This window comes from Lynx canadensis, chromosome D2, assembly GCF_007474595.2.
Source record: "Lynx canadensis isolate LIC74 chromosome D2, mLynCan4.pri.v2, whole genome shotgun sequence".
Classification (NCBI taxonomy): Eukaryota; Metazoa; Chordata; class Mammalia; order Carnivora; family Felidae; genus Lynx; species Lynx canadensis.
In genome coordinates, this window is record NC_044313.2 from 74,168,399 (window position 1) to 74,186,303 (window position 17,905).

Here is a 17,905-nt window from a genome sequence, read left to right on the forward strand (position 1 = left end):
GATTCTGTTCAAAGGATGTGGAAAAAATGGGGGCATGATTGTATTTGAAAATGTACATTTCCTATAAAATTCCAAATAAAACTAATTAAAACACAGCCTTAAAATACTATAATAAAAGGGCATAAAATGTGCTAGCAAATAACTGAAACACTTTGGGAGAGAAACAAAACTGGAAATTAATAGCTATATATATATATCCCGTCCTATCTATTCTTATCTCTACCTAACTTGCACTACTGATTAATTTATGCTAGAGCCAAAGATAAGACAGGTTGGGCAGACAATAAGGGCAATGTCTCAGGCTAGAAGAGACCAGCTGTCAGAAAAGGAAAAGATATACAGCCGGTTGGCAACTAGGAAACACGTACCTACCTACTGTTTTCTCTATTACAGATGAGGTAGTCTGTTAAGAGTGAATTAGGAAGACAGAAAAGTACTTACTGTCTTAAAGATTTAAGCTTAAAGACTTGAATAGACTTTCTATGGAAAGAGAAGAGGGAATTGATTTTGAACTTACTGAAAAACTACAGGGCAGCATTAAAAGGCCAGCTACAGTTGGAGACCCTTGTAAAGACAGGGATTCTCTCTAGCAGCTTTCAGCAGTATGGGGATGGTTAGATGGAAGCAAGGTTGGGGTTTTTAGGTCAAGAATGCCAAAAGGCCAAGGGGACGAGGGAGCTGAAGACTGTGTCCAGGAAATGACTGGCTAATGAGATGTAGGCTGGATAGGGAAAATAGGCAGAAGGGAACACGGGATGGTGATAAAGAAACCAGAGAGGAGGTTATTGTCAGAGAGTGGGATCCTGGAGTTTCAGAGGTGAGAAGTGTTCTTGATGAAGTCCAAGACAGAGGCATGCATACTGGTGGATAAAGGAGAAGGAAAGGTACCCAGGGTCAAGGGGCGAGAGGTTGGAGCACCGGATGGCCATTACGTGGCGAGTGAAATTGTCTAAAACGATGTTTAGGTAGAAGGGAGAGAGTAAGGCAAACAGTTTTTGAAGAAAATGGGAAAATAAATCGGAAGCTTAATGAAAGACAAATGACTATGATAAAAGGAAACAGAGAATTCCAGAACAAGACAGCACGAGCCTCACCTGTTTCCTAAGTTTTCTGCAGTATCTCTGGTTATACTGAGTGTGAGCCCTGATCCCAGAGAGTAGTGAAATGGATTCCTTACATATATTCTACAATTTTTAAGTCTAACCTTCCATTTATTTGGTCTGAATATCAGTATATCATACTGTTACACATGCCAAATTTATTTATCTACAAATACTCAGAGCTAAATCAGGAAGGGTTACACTTTCATTATTGTTATAGTTACCTTCAGGGGGTGAAGCAGTAAAACCAGATGGGCTTATTACCATAAATCCAGGACTAGTAACAGACTTTCCTCCACTGCTAGAATGTCTCAGGTACATGATTGACTGTACTTTCTCCTGAAAGATCTTGCCATCTGGAATCAAAACAAATTTTTGAAACAGTAAAATTTTTTTAAAGGAGGAAACAAAAATACAACTTTAAAAGCAAATCACTCAATATACATTTTTACAAAAAGATGTTCAAAGTGAAAAATATGGCATAGCTTATACTAACGCACATTTGGTATGTAAGTACACGCTATAGTTCTTACTACGTGTAGATTTTTTGACTATTATTTGCCACATTAACTTTTATTTTCTTTGAATTCCAACTACACTTACAGTTACTTTTATATTTTAATAGCTAACTTTACTCCTTGAGGAAAGTGCTATGTCCTGCAGTTTTAAATATCCCCTTCAATGTCCAATATGACTCAAAATTGATACCTCCAGTTTAATCTTCCTTTCTGAGCTTCATACGCATAAATTCAACTGCTCGACTTATTGAATGCACCACAAATGCAACAAATCTAAATCTGAATCCTCTTTCTGTCCTAAATTCAGTCCTCCTGTTTTGTTCTCTGGTTCATTTGGCAGAAGTACCCATTTCTCAAGTATAAGCCTGGAGCCCCCCTTGACCACTACCTTTTCTTTATTCACAGCAATTCAGTCCCCAGGTTCTACTTGATTCTGTTCTTGAACTCTCCTCGTCCCTATCATAATGCTATAATTCAGGCACTTAAGCCTCTCACCTGGAGTCCTGTTGTAGACTTCTAAAAGGTATTCATGATGGACATCTGGTCACCCTCAAATCCTCATAGCAATCAGAATTCTGTCAGATGTCAACTCCTGCCTAGAACCTTCCAGTGGCTCTCTGTTGCCTCCTTACCACTCTACATAAAGTCCAAGCTTCTGGTCTATGAGAATCTTCATAATCTGTCTCCAGACCCCTTACTCTAGACCCCCTGCCAGCCTTGTTTCTCCCATTACACTTTGGCAGCACCGATTTCTCACAGCTCCCTATCAAGCCATTTGCTTCGTCTGGAAGTCCCTTCCCTTCAACTCCTACTCAGCCTTTAAGACTCAGAGAAGACATCATCTCCTCCAGGAACCATCTCCTCACTATGCCCTACACTATGAGAAAACAAAATATTTATATCAATTTCCACACAATGTAACTAACTACTTGTTTATGGCTCTTTCCCCTCAACTAGCCTGGAAGCTTCCTATGGGACTGGACCATATCTTAGTCATCTTTGCAACTACCCTGTTTCCAGAATCTTGACAGTGCTTCGTTCACCAAATTGTGTGCTGAACCTAACACAAAGTCACGTCGTTTAATTTCATTTGGATTTTTACTGCTGTTGAATCATTTTATTCACTTATTACATTCCTAAATGCCTGTTTTACCACCAGTTTCCATGCTAAACGTCCTATCTAGTTTTCTCATAGGTACGTTCTCACTTGCTTTCTTGCTGCATTACATTTTCCTGGTTCTTTTAAAACTCTGATTATTCCATCCTTCTCTTCTACGAATTACTCTTTTTTATCGTTCTGTCCTTAGCTTCCTTCTTCCTTCTCTGTGTCTACACTTTCATTCAGTGGTGTCGTCTATTCTCAGGGCTTCAAACTCACTTCTATGTCGGTAGTTTATCTTTCCTGGATCTTACTGTAGTAATTTACTTACATCATATTTCTTTGCTCAAAACAAATAAACACAACAAAACAAAACCCTTCAGTCACCCCTAAATAGAATATAAGTTCAAATTCTTTGGCATTTCATTCATGGACCCTTTTAATATGGCCTCACAGGGCAAAATAAATAAATGGTGGTCCCAAACTATACACACACACACACACACACACACATTTATTTATTTTTGAGAGAGAGAGAGAGAGAGAGAGAGAGAGAGAGAGAGAGAAAGAGTGTGAGTGGGGGAGGGGGAGAGAGAAGGAGACACAGAATCTGAAGCAAGATCCAGGCTTTGAGCTGTCAGCACAGAGCCTGATACGGGGCTCAAACCCACGAACTATGAGATCATAACATGAGCTGAAGTCAGACACTTAACCGACTGAGCCACCTAGGCGCCCCCTGCCTTTTTTTCCCCCAAGCTATATTTATGGTATTATTTCTCACTAATCCTTTATAGATACTGCATATTTAGGTAAAATTCATTATTCTTTATTTTCTCTATTTTTTCTCCCTTTAAATCATTCTCTTCACCTGGAATGCTAATTCTCCAATATACCTGTCAAACTGTACCTCGGGGCGCCTGGGTGGCGCAGTCGGTTGGGCGTCCGACTTCAGCCAGGTCACGATCTCGCGGTCCGTGAGTTCGAGCCCCGCGTCAGGCTCTGGGCTGATGGCTCAGAGCCTGGAGCCTGTTTCCGATTCTGTGTCTCCCTCTCTCTCTGCCCCTCCCCCGTTCATGCTCTGTCTCTCTGTGTCCCCAAAAAATAAATAAACGTTGAAAAAAAAATTAAAAAAAAACAAAACAAAAAAAAACTGTACCTAAATTTGTCAGTGTCCATGTCAGATACAGAATCTGTTAAATCTTCTCTCTCCACAGCTGCCTGATGAAACCCTCACTCCTTTAAAATTGAATTAGTCCTTCTTTTGTATCTATTAGGTACTTACCATATATTGTTTCTTACTATAGTTATTTGAGTTATTTGTCTCCTCTCCCTTCTTGGCATTGAAGCTCTCTGAAGGCAGAGACCATGTCTGGTTCATTCCATGGCCTATGCCCTGTCCCAATCCCAGTGTGTAATTAGGGCAGTTCTAGCACATAGGAGCCATTTAATGAATATCAAACAAATGTGAATTGAGTGGGAATTAAAAGAACAAAAACGAAGATAGCCAAAATCTGATAAAAATGATTATACCTACCTATGTGTAAAGAAAAGTAGAAGTTTGTGGGGTTGTGACAAACGTAAGTATTAGTAGGAGGGTGAACTGCTAAAAGGAAATTGAAGATAATTGTCAATAATTCCAAATCTGGAGGAGATCCAAGGACTTCTGCTATAATTTTCACAAATGATCTACAAACCTCTCGGGGCATGGATGTAAGCTGCCCCTCTTTGTGTTCCTGAAAAAATAAAAATCAAACTGTCTTTAGATTAAAGAGAACTGTTAACTAACATTTTTCATTTAAGCAAGATATTCCTTTTAAGACAGAATTGTGTTGTCTACTACTCTAATCTGACCATATTTACCATTAAACTGAGTTGCTACTTCCCAATTCAAGCAATCCTGTCATTAAAAATTCATTAAAATTGACGGCAACTTAATTCTAGCTCATTTATCTTAACCAACAAGACAAAGTTACATCAGGGCACTCACGAGCATGGCTCAGGAGCCACACCGCCTCGCTTTGCACTCTGGCTTTTCCGCTCACTAGCTATGTGATTTGGGGCATATTTAATATCTCCATGCCCCAGTTTCTTTCTCTATAATGCGGGAAGGATTGTGTTACTTCACAGGGTTGTCATCAGGGCTAAATGACACAAAATTCTGAAGAGTGCCTCACATACAGTAAGCCCCATATATAAATGTTAGCTACTATTCGTTCTATTATGACAACTACTGGCACCCCTCGGTACTCCCACGATGGGATCAGAAGGGGAAATTCACAATAGACAAATCTGGTTACATTCCTGCACCGTGAGCCAGTCTGCAAAGCTCTTTCTCACAACAGCTCTGAGAGGTTGCATCCTTCCTTTCTAGAATGTGAAGCTCAAAGTGATTGTAGGACTAACTTTGACCACACAGAAAACATGTAAGTAATGCCACTACAACTCACACCCAGACCTCTGAGCCGTCTCTACTGCGTCATCGATTGCCTGGTAGAGGGAGACCTGGTAGGGTGCCAAGTAATTACTAAACATAAAGACGGGTATAAATAAATAACTTATATCCTCCAACCCCACCAGGAGGGAGCAGTTGGCCTCTAGATCAAGGCCGAGGGAGTTAAACTTCCCCATCTTCCCTCTCCCTATACATGTGATACATCCGAATATATGAAACATCTCCACACTCACTCTTCTTCATTTGCTCTTATGTATTCCTGAATCAGAAAACTTAAAACCTAGATGTTCACTCTGAGACCTCAGATTTGAGAAGAGAACACGGAGTCTACAGAAGAAAGCCCACACTCCTCTGCCAAGATCTCACAAGTGCCAAGTGGCCTAGCCAAGGCAAGCCAAGCACACAGGTCTCTTGCCTTCCAACTCAGGGCTACCTCTGCCACAGCCAAATAGTGCCCCTTGTGCCTCCCACCATCCTGGTCACCACCTCAGCCCTTCGTTCCCAAGTCTATCCCGGCCCATGTTTCTTCAATCTTGTCCTCTCCACTGACTCCTTACAAATAGTCACTGCTAGCTTACATCATTAAAAAAAAAAAAAAAAAAAAATCCCATAACTTGAACTTTGGGAAACTTTTGTTAACTTTCTGTTTCTCTTTTCCTTCCCTGCTGAACCTTTTAATCATAATTTATTCTCACTGTCTCCAATGAGTCTACCACACATGCTGCTGAAAGTCTCCGAAACCTGGTCATTAAGAATTTCTATCGGCTTCTCTTCCCCTCTCCTAGGGTGGCAATGAGAAAAAATGAAATCTGGCCTTTTGTAGCAACGTGGATGGAACTGGAGAGTGTGATGCTAAGTGAAATAAGCCATACAAAGAAAGACAGATACCATATGGTTTCACTCTTATGTGGATCCTGAGAAACTTAACAGGAACCCATGGGGGAGGGGAAGGAAAAAAAAAAAAAAAAAGAGAGGTTAGAGTGGGAGAGAGCCAAAGCATAAGAGACTGTTAAAAACTGAGAACAAACTGAGGGTTGATGGGGGGGTGGGAGGGAGGGGAGGGTGGGTGATGGGTATTGAGGAGGGCACCTTTTGGGATGAGCACTGGGTGTTGTATGGAAACCAATTTGTCAATAAATTTCATATATACAAAAAAAAATAATTAAAAAAAAAAGAATTTCTATCAGTGGCCCTTTATCTGTCTACATTTTCTTTGAACCTTCCACATTATTTGGCTCGAGAGACCACCTTTTCCTTCCCCCCTCTGCCCACCCTTGGCTTTCACTTTGTTGTTTCCTGGTTCTTCTCTGAGCTCTTCGACTACTCTTTCTACGTCTTTCGACAGCTCCTTTTTCCTGTTTCATACATGGAAATGGATATTTCTGGAGGTGACCGCCACAGGCCTTTCTACGATCCTTTTACTACACTGTTTATCTTATAGAGCTCATCTGTCCATCTCCATTGCTTCACTGTGACATCCATGCACACAATTCCCCATCTGTCCTCCTCATCCCCCTCCCCAGTTCCAATCTTGCACATCTACGTGCCCAGTGGTCACGACCACCGAACGTCCAACCATAATCTCAAATGCAGAATGCGTAAGCTGCAGAACTTGTGTGTTCAATTCCTTCTTTGATGATGCTATCATCCTTCCAGATTCCCAGCTTGAAATTGTGCATTATATATTTCACTTCTCCTGCAGCTATTTAGACAGAATCAAGCCCTATTAGTTCTCTTTACAATCTCTTTCATATTTGCCCCCTACTTTTACACTCCTGTTTTCATCACCTGAGTTCAAGTTCTTTGCACTGTACTCATGAACTAATGAAATCGCCCCACATCCAAAAAACTACCAATTTACCTATCTTCCTTATATACTCTGAGATGTATTAAAGGCAACAATTAAGTTCATTTCTTTACATACTTCCCACAATACCTAATATAAAAGTATTCTTAGTTAGTAACTGTTAATTGGATAATGGGCTCTCTGAATGAAGAAGGGTGAAGAAGTATATTTTTCAGGAAATGGAACTGGTACCTAGATTTTTCTAGCATTTTTATAAATATGTGAAAATGAGAATATATATATATAGAAATCTCCAAGCTTACAAGTGTTACTTTTCTGACATGGAAAGACTGAATAAGATCTTCACACTGTCTTGTGTGCTCTTTGAAAATTAGTCAGCAAGTTTCAAAGTGGATATACAAAGAAAGTGATTTAGAGAAAAACTGCTGTGTAAATGTTACATAAAATATTCAGCAAGCAAGGGGCCTCAGAGATCACTGTATTATATTCCTGAAGACAATAGTCTAATTTACCACAGGGCCCAAGAAAGGCAATAAAATGTTTTTGTTTTTTAGAATTGATTCATTCAATGAATATTTATTGGATGCCTATTATGTGCCAAGTACTGGGGTTACAATGAGATCAAGAAAAAACATTATCCCTGCCCTCAGCAGGTTTACAGAGGGAAATAAACCATAGTTTCATAAATGACGATGTGACGCTAACAAATGCATGTGTGTGGAGAGAGAGAGCGAGTGGAGGGAGGGGAAAGGGTTACACTAGATGGAAAGAGAAGGGAGGGCTTCTCTCAGGAAGTAAATTTAAAGTCGAGGCATGAAGGATTAGCCGGGCGGCCAGATGGAAAGAATGGGATCAAAAACTTCTCAACCAGAAAAACTATGTGCCCTGCGAGCGAAAAAGGTTCAGGAACCTTTTAAGGAAGGTTTTAAGGAAGAGGAAAAAAAAAAAAAACCAGGGGGGCTGCCCTGGCATGAGATGAGGCTGGAGTGGTCACTGGAGCATACATGCTTTCTTTAAATATTGCCATAGGTTCCGGATTTTATCCCAAGTGCAATGGAAAGCCAGTGTTGTCACCGAAACAAAGGCATTAAAAACATAGTATTACCGCTCCCAGGGAACATCTGTACTTATCTGACCTGACTGATCAAGTTCTACTAGAGGCCTCACTGGAGAAACAAATGAACTTGAAAAATATTCTCATACATCAACCAAACTGATAAAAGGACAGCTGTGAAAGCAGAGCCAAAACATCAAACCAGAAGCCAGGCCACAGCACAGACACTACTGGTGAGGTCGGTGCCACTTTTTCACTTAATATTTTGGATACATTTTCAATATGCGAATTCTAGAGATCTTCGGCAAGCTCACACTTAGTCAAACAAAACACACTTGCACTTGTTATTTAAGGAGTGTGGAGTAAGTTTCAGTCAGCAATAATCAAGCCTCAGACGGGCCTCACTGGCTACCGGACCGCCACTGTGCCAAGCTTGCGAGACAAGTAGCCATTTTGCTATGGTTGATACTCAAATGCCCCAGCATAAAGAAACAAGGCAGAAATAGAGCTGTTCTTCTGAGATTGAGTTAGGAATGACGACAGTGTGAAGACTGAGCAGTAGGAGGCCGGGGGTTGAGAAAGTCCTCTGCTGTTTGCTGAAAGAAGGGATCCAGGAGATCAGGGAAGGCGGAGAAGAGAAAGAAATTCCACTGAAATCCCACAAAAATTTGAGTTCATAACCTTGAGCGAGTAAATAAGTGATTACAGAAAATCTCCCCGAAGTAGAGTTACGAAAGTACCTGCAAAACCTGACAAGTCAGTAGAAAGTGATGGACCACTCGAGCCTTCAGTAACTGCTTTATATTGAATTCGTGCTGCTGGTGATCTGCTCTGATGAGGACCTCCAGAGCCGCCAGCAGGGCTTCCCAGGCTCCGCGCTGAGAAAATAAACACACACCAGTCAGCACGTGATTACTGAAAGCCGTGCCACACGCGTTTTAGAAGAAGACACGTAACAGCTCAGTCTACCCGTTGCGTACATACTCAGGGTCAAGGATTAAATGTGTCTGAAAAAGCACATCTTAACATTTACTCCAGACTATTATTATTGTTACTATTTTTTGTCAGGAGGTCATTTCTAAATACGTTGAATTCCATGTGGCATTAGGTGCTTCACTACATTAACCTTTCTGTGATGTTATATAATATATAGTATTTTCAAAAGATGAATTATCTTGAGGGATTTATTCGATACGGAGAAAACACACACATGATCAATATAATTGTTTACTAATAATGCGTTTTCAAAGAGCATTATTGCAAATGCATAAACTTCAATGCTTCTTTTTGTATACAGCATTTAAGTAAATAATTTTAGAACAAATTGTACCAAATTGAGAAAACTCACCGATAATGTGAAAATTCTGCATTTTAGGCTGATTTACTTTTAAGTCCAAATAACAGAATTCTCTGCATAATTACTGTATATCTTCAAACATCCTTGTAAAGTCCCTTAAAAATCATTCTCCCATGTGGAATCAATCTTAAATTACACTCAATAATGTAGAAAGAGGAATCTTACACAGACAACCAATATTGAAAGATAATCTTCACCTCATTTTGTTATTCCAAGTGACCTTTTAACAAAGCCGCTAACAAAAGACAAAATTAACTGGCTTGGGCCACAGGTCTTGCTATTTCTCCTGCTGTTATTTGATAGTAACAAACAATGAAAAGGCCAAGGAATTGAACGACTTAATCATATTATTATAACCCAGGCCTCTCTCCTCATAAGATAGGGCCACGAGGCCCTAAAAGAAAAAGGCATATGAGAACTTGGAACACAAGGCAGGCCAGGTATGAAAACTTGCCTCCGGAATGAAAATACAGTACCAAATAGAATGGTGGCAAAGTAAACAACCAACCAAAAACGAAAGACAAACTCAGTTAAAAATTATTAATTAGGACAGAAAATCTTATTTCAAATTCACAGAAGTATTTGTATCACTTTTGAATTCAGTAAGAAATGTTTTGTTTTTTGATCAACAACCTCAAATTAGCATCCTCTTTTGAAATACTAACCAAAACAACTGTCTACCATTTAGTTAGGTTCCATCTTCCGTCTACAACTGAGCTGATTCTTTCCTATACGTTCGTATTTATGCTGCCTTTGTTTATATCTGCTATCACTGTACATTTGCTTTTTCCCCATGCAACGTTACACATATTTTTATGCATGCATATATATACATATATATGGTTATTATTTAGTCTGAAAGTGAGAATTTATTCAGAATGAGAAAAGAAATCACGACAAATTACAAAGTTTTAAAAACTGTGAGCACCATAAAATCTAGAAAAAGCAATGGTTCAATTAGCTGCTTAACACAACACTATGAGACTTCCCCATGTATGGCTGCATATTCTTTGATGTCTTTTTTTTTTTCTTTTGAAGAATAATTGACATACAATATCATATTCATTTCTGGTATATAACACAGTGAATCAATATTTATATATGTTATGAAATGGTTACCATGAGAAATACAGTTACCATCTGTCACTATACAAAGTTGTTATCATATTATTGATATGGCTTGGGCCACAATATGTATATCATATTATATCCTTATGCTGTATATAGACATCCCCATGTCTTATTTATTTTATAACTGGAAGATTATATCTTCATATGAGAATACTTTTGTAATATAATTTTCTATAGGAATATTTAGAAAAATAATTCTGTCCTCTAGGATGCTTGGTCAAAATTTATCTTTATTAATAATAGATTACAAAGGTTTCTTTCAGCTTTCCAACAGATTACTGATAATGAATAAATTTGGGCAGACTACTGCCAAATTTAGGAATACCTGCTTTTTTAAAAAAAATCTAGGGGCGCCTGGGTGGCGCAGTCGGTTAAGCGTCCGACTTCAGCCAGGTCACGATCTCGCGGTCCGTGAGTTCGAGCCCCGCGTCAGGCTCTGGGCTGATGGCTCAGAGCCTGGAGCCTGTTTCCGAATATGTGTCTCCCTCTCTCTCTGCCCCTCCCCCGTTCATGCTCTGTCTCTCTCTGTCCCAAAAATAAATAAAAAAAACGTTGAAAAAAAAAATTAAAAAAAATCTAAAGGTGTATGCTGAATACCTATATAATAAATTGGTCTTTAATTATGTTTGACGGTAATGTTGTTATGCTCTAAATAACTCTAGAAAATCTATAGTCTACACTACAACTAAGGAGCTTATAAGAGCTTATACCAAAAAGATCGTTAAAAACTAGGGCAGAAAGGAAATAGTCCTATATTCATTCCCTGGCTGGATCCTTGTGAAGATCATCCAGTGGTTGAGATGTTGTGCCCAGACCTAAGATCACACCATGTTCCTTAACTTACGCCTATAATGAAGTCAAGACTTTATAGCCTTTCCCTATATATTCTGATTCGGCTTTATGACTCCTGGGCAACGTGGCTCCCCTACTTAGAAGCGTGTCCATTTCCCTCACCTTGACCTGACTCTCTAGACTCTTAGCATGATTCCCTTTCAGAGTTTATGATAGATGTAATAAGTTCCCAGTTGATTCAAATGAGCTCCATGTTTTCCAGCCTGCATACTGCTCTTAGCTAATCCCAGTTAGCTCAAGTTCTCATGCTGACCTTCCAGCTCAGCATTACCCATGGCTGCTCAAAACCTTGCACAGGAAATAATCGCCACACTTCCATTAATTAACATTACACTGAAGTAGTAAGTCTGTTCTGTTCTTTAGAAGAATGATTAGATGAATATTTAATTTAATTTAGATGAGTATTTAATTTTATTTATTTATTTTTTTTAGAGAGAGGGTACACACATGAGTGGGAGAGGAGCAGAGGGAGAGAAAGAATCCCAAGCAGGCCCCCCACTCAGCATGGAACCCAATGTGGGGCTTGATCCCATGACTCTGGGATTGTGACCTGAGCCAAAACCAAGAGTTGGACGCTTAACCAACTGAGCCACCCAGGTACCCCAAGAGACATGTACTTTTAAATATTCATCTAGGGGTGCCTGGGTGGCTCAGTTGGTTATGTATCTGCCTCTTGATTTCAGCTCAGATCATGATCCCAGAGTCATGGGATTGAGCTTTGTGTCGGCCTCTTTGCTGACAGTGCGGAGCCTGCTTGGTATTCTCTCTCCCTCTCTCTGCCCCTCTCCCCCTTGTGTGTGCATGCTCTCTCTCCCTCAAAATAAATAAACAGTTTTTAAAAAGTACACATCTCTCTGTGCACAAAGGAAACAATCAATAAAGTGAAAGAAAACCCTACAGAATGGGCGAAAATATTTGCAAACCATGTATCAGATGAAGGATTAATATCTAGAGTACATAGAGGACTCTTAAAACTCAATAACAAAAAATCAAATAGTCTATTTGAAAAATGGGCGAAGAACTTGAAAAGACATTTCTCCAAAGAAAATATACAAATGGCCAACAAGTATATGAAAAGATGCTTGTCACTAAATATCAGGGAAATGCAAACCAAAACCACAATAAAATATCGTCTCATACCCAATAGGATGGGCACTATCAAAAAAACCAGAAGATAACAATTGTTGGCAAAGATGTGGAGAAATTGCAATCCTTGTACCTTGGTGATGGGATTGTAAAATGGTGCAGGTCTTATGGAAAACAGTGCAGGGGATCCTTAAAAAATTAAAAACAGAGGAGCACCTGGGTGGCTCAGTTGGTTAAGCACGGGACTCTTGATCTTGGTTCAGGTCATGATCTCACAGTTTGTGGGATCGAGCCCTGTATCAGGCTCTGTGCCGTCAGCACAGAGCCTGCTTGGGGCTCTCTCCCTCCCTCTCTCTCTCTTTAAAAAAAAAAAAATTAAAAATAGAATTAATATCTGATTCAGCAATCCCACTTCTGGGTATATATGCAAAAGAATTGAAAATAGGATCTCAAAGAAACATTCACACACCCAAGTCCATTGCAACATCATTCACAAAATCCAATATATGGAAGCAACCTAAATGTCTATTAATAGAAAGAATGGATAAAGGAAATGTGGCATATACATACAATGGGATATTATTCAGTCTTACAAAAGAAAGGAATCTGGTCATGTGCTATATAGCACAGATGAACCTTAAAGACATATCCTAAGTGAAACAGCCAGTCACAAAAAGACAAATACTGAATGGTTCCGCTTCTACGACATATCTAAAGTAATCAAGCCCTTAGAAACAGAAAGCGGTATGGTGGCTGCCAGGGAGAGGGGCAGAGGGCAGGAGAGATGGGGGGTGTGCGACGGGGGCAGTTGCAGCCAAGCAAGACGGAAAAGTCTTAGATACCTGCTGTTCGACACAGTGTATGTACTTAATACCGTATGGTATGCTTACAAATTGTGACGAGGGTAAATTCATGTCATATGTTTTTTACCATTAAAAATAAAAGCACATGCCTTGGCTTTATTCCATATCTTCCAGTCAAGCAGGAGCTCCTCTAGCAGTTTAACATCTTGGATTATAGCATTAGACTCTACATCCAACTTAAACTCTCCACTCTCGTTGACATGAATGATATCTTCACCACAGCAACCTTCAAAAAGAGTCTGTGGAAAATCAGCATTAATACAAGATGCATTAATAACTGATTAATCTAAAAATTCAACAGAAACATTATTCTTTCCATCTTTGCAGTCATAACATTAAATTCACAGGAAGACTAGTGAAGAATTCAACCTTTCACAGAGTGTCTTTAATCTGTTTTGCAAAACAGTTCAAATAATTAGAAAAACACAAACTTTGAAATATTTATAAATGATTATTCAGTTTCAAACATGGGTAAAATAAACATTCCATTTTATTTTTCTATTTTTCTATTTTTCTTTTTTAAATTCAATGAATCTGTTAGGCTTTGAAACCTTTTCCAAAAAGTACTAAGGATTCATGCCATAAATGTATGGATCTTGAGGACATGGGTGAAAGCAGTTTTTGCCTTAGTACTAGCACCCTCAGACAAATATTTTCACAATGTTACCAAGTGCTTTTAGCTAGAAAGGTATTTAAGTATCTGATGATAGCTGGATCAAAATAAAAACTAATATAACCTTAGAAAACTAACTCTCTATCAGCACTGCCTACTGGAAATGGCACAGTACTAGTTGTCCAGAGAACTAGGTTCTCTTCCGTAACTGGGAGCTGAAGCAAACAACAGTGTCTCTGTGGGTCTTAATTTCAGCGTTCTACAGAAGCAGGGGCCAGCCCCTAAGGGACAGCAACACTTCACCCAGATCTCAAATTCTAGGAGTTAATTTTTTTCTCTCACTCTTCTCAAATGTTTGAAAGAAGACAAAAATGTAATTATGTCAATGATGAAGAAAGCCAGAAGAACATCTTAGTTTGGTTAAATATACACTGTTGAGTTTCCTTCATTTTCTTCAGGAATAACCGAAACATGAAACTCTATTGTCGGAAGACTATAATGAAGAGAAGTCTCATTGCATATGAAACTATGAGAATAAATTTTATGAGGACATACCTTCAAAACATGAAAACCAACAATGCATTTTTGTTTAATCAACACCTGATGAATCATGGAAAGTCCATTACAATTTTCTAATTCATGTATTCTCTGTTGGTTGTATTTAATTAATGAGAGTATAACTCTCAGTGCTAATGCTTGAGTTTCTTCACAGTTGCTGAGTTCCACAACCTAAAAAATAATTTATTGAGAGAAAAATTTAACATGTGGGATTATATATTATATAACTTCAAACCATCAGTTTTATTTGAAAGCTATTTTTTTTTTTGCTCACACTTTGTCATCATTTAAGAATTATGAACAAAACTGAAAGACATAAATCCTACAATTTTAGTCTCTTGAATATAGTATAAATGAACTAAAATAACACTTACAACTGTATAAGTCAGTAGCATTTTATTAGTGATTTGAAATGTCAGCAAATGTCATTTCAGTGAATCAACAGATAGGCTGTGCGTTATATGCTGTGGGAGATAACAAAGAAGTAAAAGCATGATACGTGCCCCCAGTGAGGCCTACTATCTAGTCAAAAGACAAGATGTATGTATGAAAACCAGAGATTTGCCTTGTACTTCAATTAAACCAGTGATTTCTGACAACTACTATGTATAAGAAAAACACACCTTACTATCACGATTAAAGGCAAAGAAGAATGAGATAGTATGAATGTCACAAGGGCACAGAAACTACTCCTGACTCTACTCTGCTTGGGTTAGGGAAGTCTAAATGGAGAGAAGATGGCCTGGAAAGACAGTAAAATCCTAGAAAGTAGGAACAGCAGGTGGCTGGGAGCGAGAGACAAGAGACAGGTGAGGGTCTAAAACTCGAAGTTCCCGGTACAGCTCGGAGGCTGCAGTTTGCTTATTTGGCTGGATGGCAGAGATCTGGTTCAAAAGGCAGGCTATGCATGGAAGGTTTTTTTTGTTTTTTGTTTTTTTTTTAATGTTTATTTATTTTTGAGAAAGAGAGAGGGAGGGGCAGCGAGAGAGGGGGCCAGAGGATCCCAAGCAGGCTCTGTGCTGACAGCAGGGAGCCTAGAACTCACAAAGTGTGAGATCATGACTTGAGCTGAAGTCAGACACTTAACTGGCTGAGCCACCCAGGCGCCCCAACACATGTAAGGTTTTTAAGGAGACTGAATTTTCTTTTTGTAGCAGAGAAGGAAAAATACTAAAGAAAGTTTCTAAGTTTTAAGTGTTACAATGTACTTTAGAAGTCTTATTGGCAAGATCCTGAATGTGTGTAAAAGATGAGCCATTTTCTCTAGGATCTAGTCATTGTGTGAGAGTAATCATAACAAAATTATGTGTAATAACCTGATGAAAGAACAAAAACCAAGGATATACATTTTGAAACTGTAAGTTATAAAAGTTGATCACAGAATGTTGATGAGTTAAAGAGCTTTTCATTTTAAAACACGAAGGGAAAATCTACTCAACTAGATACTGGATGAAAAAAAAAGTTTGAAAAAGGAAGAAGAAAAAACAGGTTAGAGTATGGTGAGTCAATGCTGACAAAACATTTATAAGAATGGTGATGATAATAACACACACTGATATGCCTATTATTGCAAAATTAATCAAAGGTGGTCCCACTGAAGGAAAAAAATCCAGTTGGGGAGGCTGTGGAAATTTGCAAATGTTGCAGAAGTTACACTTAGGAATAAAATTCTGAAGAAACAAGATCAAGCCTGCTTTATTTAAACAAGGATATGGGCCTTGAGGAAGGAGATGATTAGTACCATTTGTACTCCTGATTTTGGATTTCAGCGATCCCTGTAAACAGTCAGTATATATTTATTGATTGTCTACTCTATGTCAGGAAAGATATTGTCCCCACCCTGAGACGACTAAGTAGAACAGATAATTTAAACAATTTATTCTAATATAGTACTCATGACACAAGTCAAACTTTTTACATTTCTCCTTGTCTTTAAGAAAGCTGAACAAGCTCAAATTATTTTTTGGGGAGTTACTTGCTGACCCTTGGGGTTTTTTTTTTTCCCCAAGCAGCTGGAAGCTTGGGAAAAACAGGCTTCACAAACCTTATTTTATTTTATTTTATTATTATTTTTTTCAACGTTTATTTATTTTTGGGACAGAGAGAGACAGAGCATGAACGGGGGAGGGGCAGAGAGAGAGGGAGACACAGAATCGGAAACAGGCTCCAGGCTCTGAGCCATCAGCCCAGAGCCTGACGCGGGGCTCGAACTCACGGGCCGCGAGATCGTGACCTGGCTGAAGTCGGACGCTTAACCGACTGCGCCACCCAGGCGCCCCCACAAACCTTATTTTAAAGAATACATTCCTTGTCTATGGCCATGCCACCTTGAATGCACCCAATCTTGTCCAAAGAACATCTTTCTTCTTTTTGTTACTATAATATGTATTCCTCCTCTCATTGACAATTTAAATCTTATTTATTTATTTACTTATTTTATTAATGTAATCTCTATGCCTGATATGGGGCTTGAACTCATGACCCCGACAGAGATCAAGAGTCGCCTGCTCTACCGATGGAGCCAACCAGATGCCCCATTAAATCTTGTATATTTCACATTTAATTGTCTTAATTACATTTCTGGATAATAGAAAACTTCTAAAATCTCCATAAGTTAAGAGAAATTTTCACCACGTGTGGCAGAAAGCTTGATGACATCATAAACAACATGATTTCTTTATCTTAAAAGTTTAATATAGTTGATGTATAACTGTTTCTGTAATTAAAAAAAAAACACTGAAATTTAACAGTATTAAAGAAGTAGTTTGGTTTCAGATAAAACTATAATCAGTGATTCTTACCCTAGCAAAGAGAAAAACAAATATACCAGTTCCACCGATCTCGTGCAGGACGCCTTGAATGGTTTTACATTCCGTAGGCCGGAGATTCTTTAGATAATGAGGTTCTAACAAGATGCTCTGAACTTCTTTTGAGCTGAAGGGCCTTTGAGAGAGTTGGGTTTTCATCTGGCCTTTAAGTCTAATAACTGGCTCATAGATGGTATACTGAGCAGGACAGTTAGTTGTGTAAACAACTGAAAGACTTTCCTGAAACACAAATATATTCCTTTAGCAACTAAACAAAATTGACAAAAGTAAGTTATCAACCAGCAGACAAGCATTTCAAAGTGAAAAGTTACCCAACAAATTGTTCTCTTTGATAGACGGTACACGAAACAAAGATGAATGTGGGAAGCAAGATGGCCCCTCACAGAGGAGAAGATCAGTTTCAATAGCAGCGAACAATTGTATAAACCTTGTCAAGGCTGAGAAGATTCCAGGTTTAACCATTTTAGAATACACGAAATTACACTGTTACTACTAAGAACAGCTGAGTCTTATACACCACACTCATTACATACCAGTTCTTTGCACTTACAAATATTAACCGAGCTTGACAACCTTATGAGATGGGA

At 38.8% G+C, this 17,905-nt stretch overlaps 1 protein-coding gene across 4 annotated transcripts in view; it reads right to left on the minus strand.

Annotated features, from left to right (window-relative positions):
- The window catches only part of LYST (lysosomal trafficking regulator), a 180,080-nt gene that overhangs the window by 84,665 nt on the left and 77,510 nt on the right, over positions 1 to 17,905 (minus strand). For all 4 annotated transcript variants that reach the window (XM_030335241.2, XM_032595256.1, XM_030335240.1 and 1 more), the window contains 6 exons: positions 17,292 to 17,537; positions 14,488 to 14,661; positions 13,409 to 13,558; positions 8,771 to 8,908; positions 4,252 to 4,450; positions 1,325 to 1,456 (listed from right to left, as the gene is read on the minus strand). In XM_030335241.2, the coding sequence (XP_030191101.1) occupies positions 1,325 to 1,456; positions 4,252 to 4,450; positions 8,771 to 8,908; positions 13,409 to 13,558; positions 14,488 to 14,661; positions 17,292 to 17,537 (1,039 nt within the window). The remainder of the gene's footprint in view (positions 1 to 1,324; positions 1,457 to 4,251; positions 4,451 to 8,770; positions 8,909 to 13,408; positions 13,559 to 14,487; positions 14,662 to 17,291; positions 17,538 to 17,905) is intronic.